Here is a 4219-nt window from a genome sequence, read left to right on the forward strand (position 1 = left end):
CATAGACCCACAGTACCTTTAGGGAGGGAGTCCAGGGTTTTGAAGCGAAAGGTGATATCTTTCCAAGTCGGGATGGTGAATAATTTGGAAAGAAACTTGCACAGGGTGGTGTCCCTGTGTGCGACCAACAGACTAGATTCTGTCTTGTTGGGGATGGCTATAGTGTGGCATAGGAATTGCTTGCTGTTAGTCATCTAAGATTGTTCAAGCCTTGTTTGTAACTATTTTATCTTTCTGATGTGAGCGACTCCTATTGAAAGCATAGATCGTAGCAAAATACAGCACAGGGGCGGGCCCTTCGGCCCACAGTGCTGTACTGAACCTGACCCCAAGTTAAACCCCTCCCTTCTGCCTGCCCTTGGTCCATCTCACTCCATTCCTTCCCTCTCCATGTGGTTATCTAAAAGCCCCTTAAACCCCCCCGATTGTATCTGCTCCCACCACCACCAGGTTCCAGACTCCTGCCTCACTCTGTGTAAAAACCCTGCCCCTCACGTCTCCTTTCTCACACACTCACTCTCCTGACCTCGGTTTGGTCTGTACTAACTCACTCACTCTCCTGATCTCAGGGTGGTCTGTACTAACTCACTCACTCTCCTGCTCTCGGGATGGTCTGTACTAACTCACTCACTCTCCTGACCTCGGTGTGGCCTGTACTAACTCACTCACTCTCCTGACCTCGGTGTGGTCTGTACTAACTCACTCACTCTCCTGATCTCAGGGTGGTCTGTACTAACTCACTCACTCTCCTGCTCTCGGGATGGTCTGTACTAACTCACTCACTCTCCTGATCTCAGGGTGGTCTGTACTAACTCACTCACTCTCCTGACCTCGGGATGGTCTGTACTAACTCACTCACTCTCCTGACCTCGGGATGGTCTGTACTAACTCACTCACTCTCCTGACCTCGGGATGGTCTGTACTAACTCACTCACTCTCCTGACCTCGGTGTGGTCTGTACTAACTCACTCACTCTCCTGACCTCAGGGTGGTCTGTACTAACTCACTCACTCTCCTGACCTCGGGATGGTCTGTACTAACTCACTCACTCTCCTGACCTCGGTGTGGTCTGTACTAACTCACTCACTCTCCTGATCTCGGTGTGGTCTGTACTAACTCACTCACTCTCCTGACCTCGGGGTGGTCTGTACTAACTCACTCACTCTCCTGATCTCGGGATGGTCTGTACTAACTCACTCACTCTCCTGACCTCGGTGTGGTCTGTACTAACTCACTCACTCTCCTGACCTCGGTGTGGTCTGTACTAACTCACTCACTCTCCTGACCTCGGTGTGGTCTGTACTAACTCACTCACTCTCCTGATCTCGGTGTGGTCTGTACTAACTCACTCACTCTCCTGATCTCGGGATGGTCTGTACTAACTCACTCTCTCTCCTGACCTCAGGGTGGTCTGTACTAACTCACTCACTCTCCTGACCTCGGTGTGGTCTGTACTAACTCACTCACTCTCCTGACCTCGGTGTGGTCTGTACTAACTCACTCACTCTCCTGATCTCGGGATGGTCTGTACTAACTCACTCACTCTCCTGACCTCGGTGTGGTCTGTACTAACTCACTCTCTCTCCTGACCTCGGTGTGGTCTGTACTAACTCACTCACTCTCCTGACCTCGGGGTGGTCTGTACTAACTCACTCACTCTCCTGATCTCGGGATGGTCTGTACTAACTCACTCACTCTCCTGACCTCAGGGTGGTCTGTACTAACTCACTCACTCTCCTGACCTCGGTGTGGTCTGTACTAGCTCACTCACTCTCCTGACCTCGGTGTGGTCTGTACTAACTCACTCACTCTCCTGATCTCGGTGTGGTCTGTACTAACTCACTCACTCTCCTGATCTCGGGATGGTCTGTACTAACTCACTCACTCTCCTGACCTCAGGGTGGTCTGTACTAACTCACTCACTCTCCAATCTCGGTGTGGTCTGTACTAACTCACTCACTCTCCTGACCTCGGTGTGGTCTGTACTAACTCACTCACTCTCCTGATCTCGGGATGGTCTGTACTAACTCACTCACTCTCCTGACCTCGGTGTGGTCTGTACTAACTCACTCACTCTCCTGACCTCGGTGTGGTCTGTACTAACTCACTCACTCTCCTGACCTCGGTGTGGTCTGTACTAACTCACTCACTCTCCTGACCTCGGGTGTGGTCTGTACTAACACACTCACTCTCCTGACCTCGGTGTGATCTGTACTAACTCACTCGTCTTTATTTTCACTCGAGGCAAGTGAGATATATATAGAACACAGAACAATACAGCACAGAACAGGCCCTTCGGCCCTCGATGTTGCACCGACCTGTGAACTATTCTCAGCTTGTCCCCCTACACTATCCCATCATCATCCATGTGGTTATCTAAGGATTGTTTAAATCTCCCTCATGTGGCTGAGTTCCCTACATTAGCAAGTAGGGCATTCCACACCCTTACCACCCTCTGGGTAAAGATAGTTGGTTTAGCTCAGTTGGCTGGATTGCTGGTTTACAGAACAGTGGGGGTTCCATTCCCATTGCGGGTTTGAGTTGACCGTGAAGGAATCTCTTTCCCCTGCCTGGGTCAGGGGAAATCACCCCCCGTTCGACTCTCTCTGACAAAATGCCACGGTGACGCAGCACATCAGAAACTTTGGAGGCCCCGGGCCTGCTGAGCACCATCCCTCCCTCTCAGCGAACGCCAATTCCAAAGTCCCACGCGTCTCAATCTCCTGGCTGAGGTCTCTTTGTCAAATGACCTCCTTTCGAGGTGGGGGGTTTTAAACTGAGATGTTTCCACAGCTCTTCACGATGTCATGGAGACCCACCGGAATGGGATGGATGCCTACAACGGGAGATGACCAGGTGAGTATTGGGACGCAAAGGCCCGTGGTTACACCAATGCGTGTGGAGTCCTCCATTTTGATCAGAATAGCAGCAGAACAGACAATGATTTAAATGATGACTAACCACAGCGTGCCGAGAGAGACAAATGGGTGTCCTTGTGCGTCAATCGCCAACGTTTGGTTCGCAGCAGATTAAGAGGGAAAATGGAATCTCGTCCTTCGTCACGAGGAGTTTAAAACAAGGAGTTACGCTGCAGCTGTACAGGGAGCTGGGGAGGCCGCGCCTGGGAGTAACTGTGTCCAGTTCGGTCTCCCCTCCTTGAGAAAGGATGTATTGGGCCCTGGAGGGGGGTGGTGCACAGGGAGGGGGGGATGTCACTCCGGAGTGGAGAGGGTTACCTCGGGAGGAGAGATTGAGGAGACTGGGCCCACACTCATCCGAGGGAGGGGTCTGATAAAATGAGGAAGGGCCTGGATAAGATCGAAGCAGGGAGGTTGTTCCCGCTGGAGGGTGAAACTAGAACGAGGGGGGGAGGGCGTACCCTCAAAATAAGAGGGGGGGAGCAGATTTCAGACTGAGCTGAGGGGGAACCTCTTCACCCAGGGGGTTGGGGATCTGTGGGACCCCCGGCCCAGTTGAGGGCACCTTTAAGGCAGAGATAGATTTGGGGACAGTATCGGGATGAAGGGTGACAGTGAGAGGGGCGGGGGAAGTGGTGCTGGTTAGGACCAGCCATGATGTCGCTGAATGGGAGAGCAGGATCGATGGGCCAGACGGCCTCCTCCCAGACCTCTTTCTGGTGTGTCCATGGGCGCTTGCTGTGCACACTTGGAAAGCTGTCCCAGTGCTCACTGGGAAGGGACAGGTTGGGGTGTGGGGTGCTTTCCAACAGGACTGACGTCTGTCAAACCATCTCACCCCATCTCTCTCCCTCTGTGTCTCCCCCCGTCTCTCTCTCTCTCTCTCTCTCTATATCTCTCTCTCTCCCCACCACTCTCGCTCTCTCTCTGTCATACCCCCCCTCCCTCTCTCTCTCCCTCACTCTCTCTCTCCTGTCTCTGTCTCCCTCTCCCTCTCTCTCTCTCTCTCTCTCACCCCCTCTCTGTCTCCTTCTGTCTCCCTCTCTATCTCTCTCTCCTTCTCCCTCCCTCTCTCTCTCCCTCACTCTCTCTCTCCTGTCTCTGTCTCCCTCTCCCTCTCTCTCTCTCCCTCCCCCCACCACTCTCTCCCTCTCCCCCTCCCTCTTTCTCTCTCTCTCTCACCCCCTCTCTGTCTCCTTCTGTCTCCCTCTCTATCTCTCTCTCCTTCTCCCTCTCTCTCCCTCTCCATCACTCTCTCCTTCTCCCTCTCCTGCTCTCTGTCTCCCTCTTCCGCTCTCTCC

The 4219-nt window shown here is 53.1% G+C and overlaps 1 protein-coding gene across 3 annotated transcripts in view; it reads left to right on the forward strand.

The window, feature by feature from the left end:
* Positions 1-2564: 2564 nt before the first annotated feature.
* Positions 2565-4219, forward strand: part of LOC132805561 (otoancorin-like) — a 61532-nt gene continuing 59877 nt past the window's right edge. For all 3 annotated transcript variants that reach the window (XM_060820681.1, XM_060820682.1, XM_060820683.1), the window contains exon 1: positions 2565-2856. In XM_060820681.1, coding sequence (XP_060676664.1) covers positions 2782-2856 — 75 coding nt within the window. In that variant the 5' untranslated portion in view covers positions 2565-2781. The remainder of the gene's footprint in view (positions 2857-4219) is intronic.

This window comes from Hemiscyllium ocellatum, chromosome 50 (assembly GCF_020745735.1).
Source record: "Hemiscyllium ocellatum isolate sHemOce1 chromosome 50, sHemOce1.pat.X.cur, whole genome shotgun sequence".
In the NCBI taxonomy this organism is placed as follows: domain Eukaryota; kingdom Metazoa; phylum Chordata; class Chondrichthyes; order Orectolobiformes; family Hemiscylliidae; genus Hemiscyllium; species Hemiscyllium ocellatum.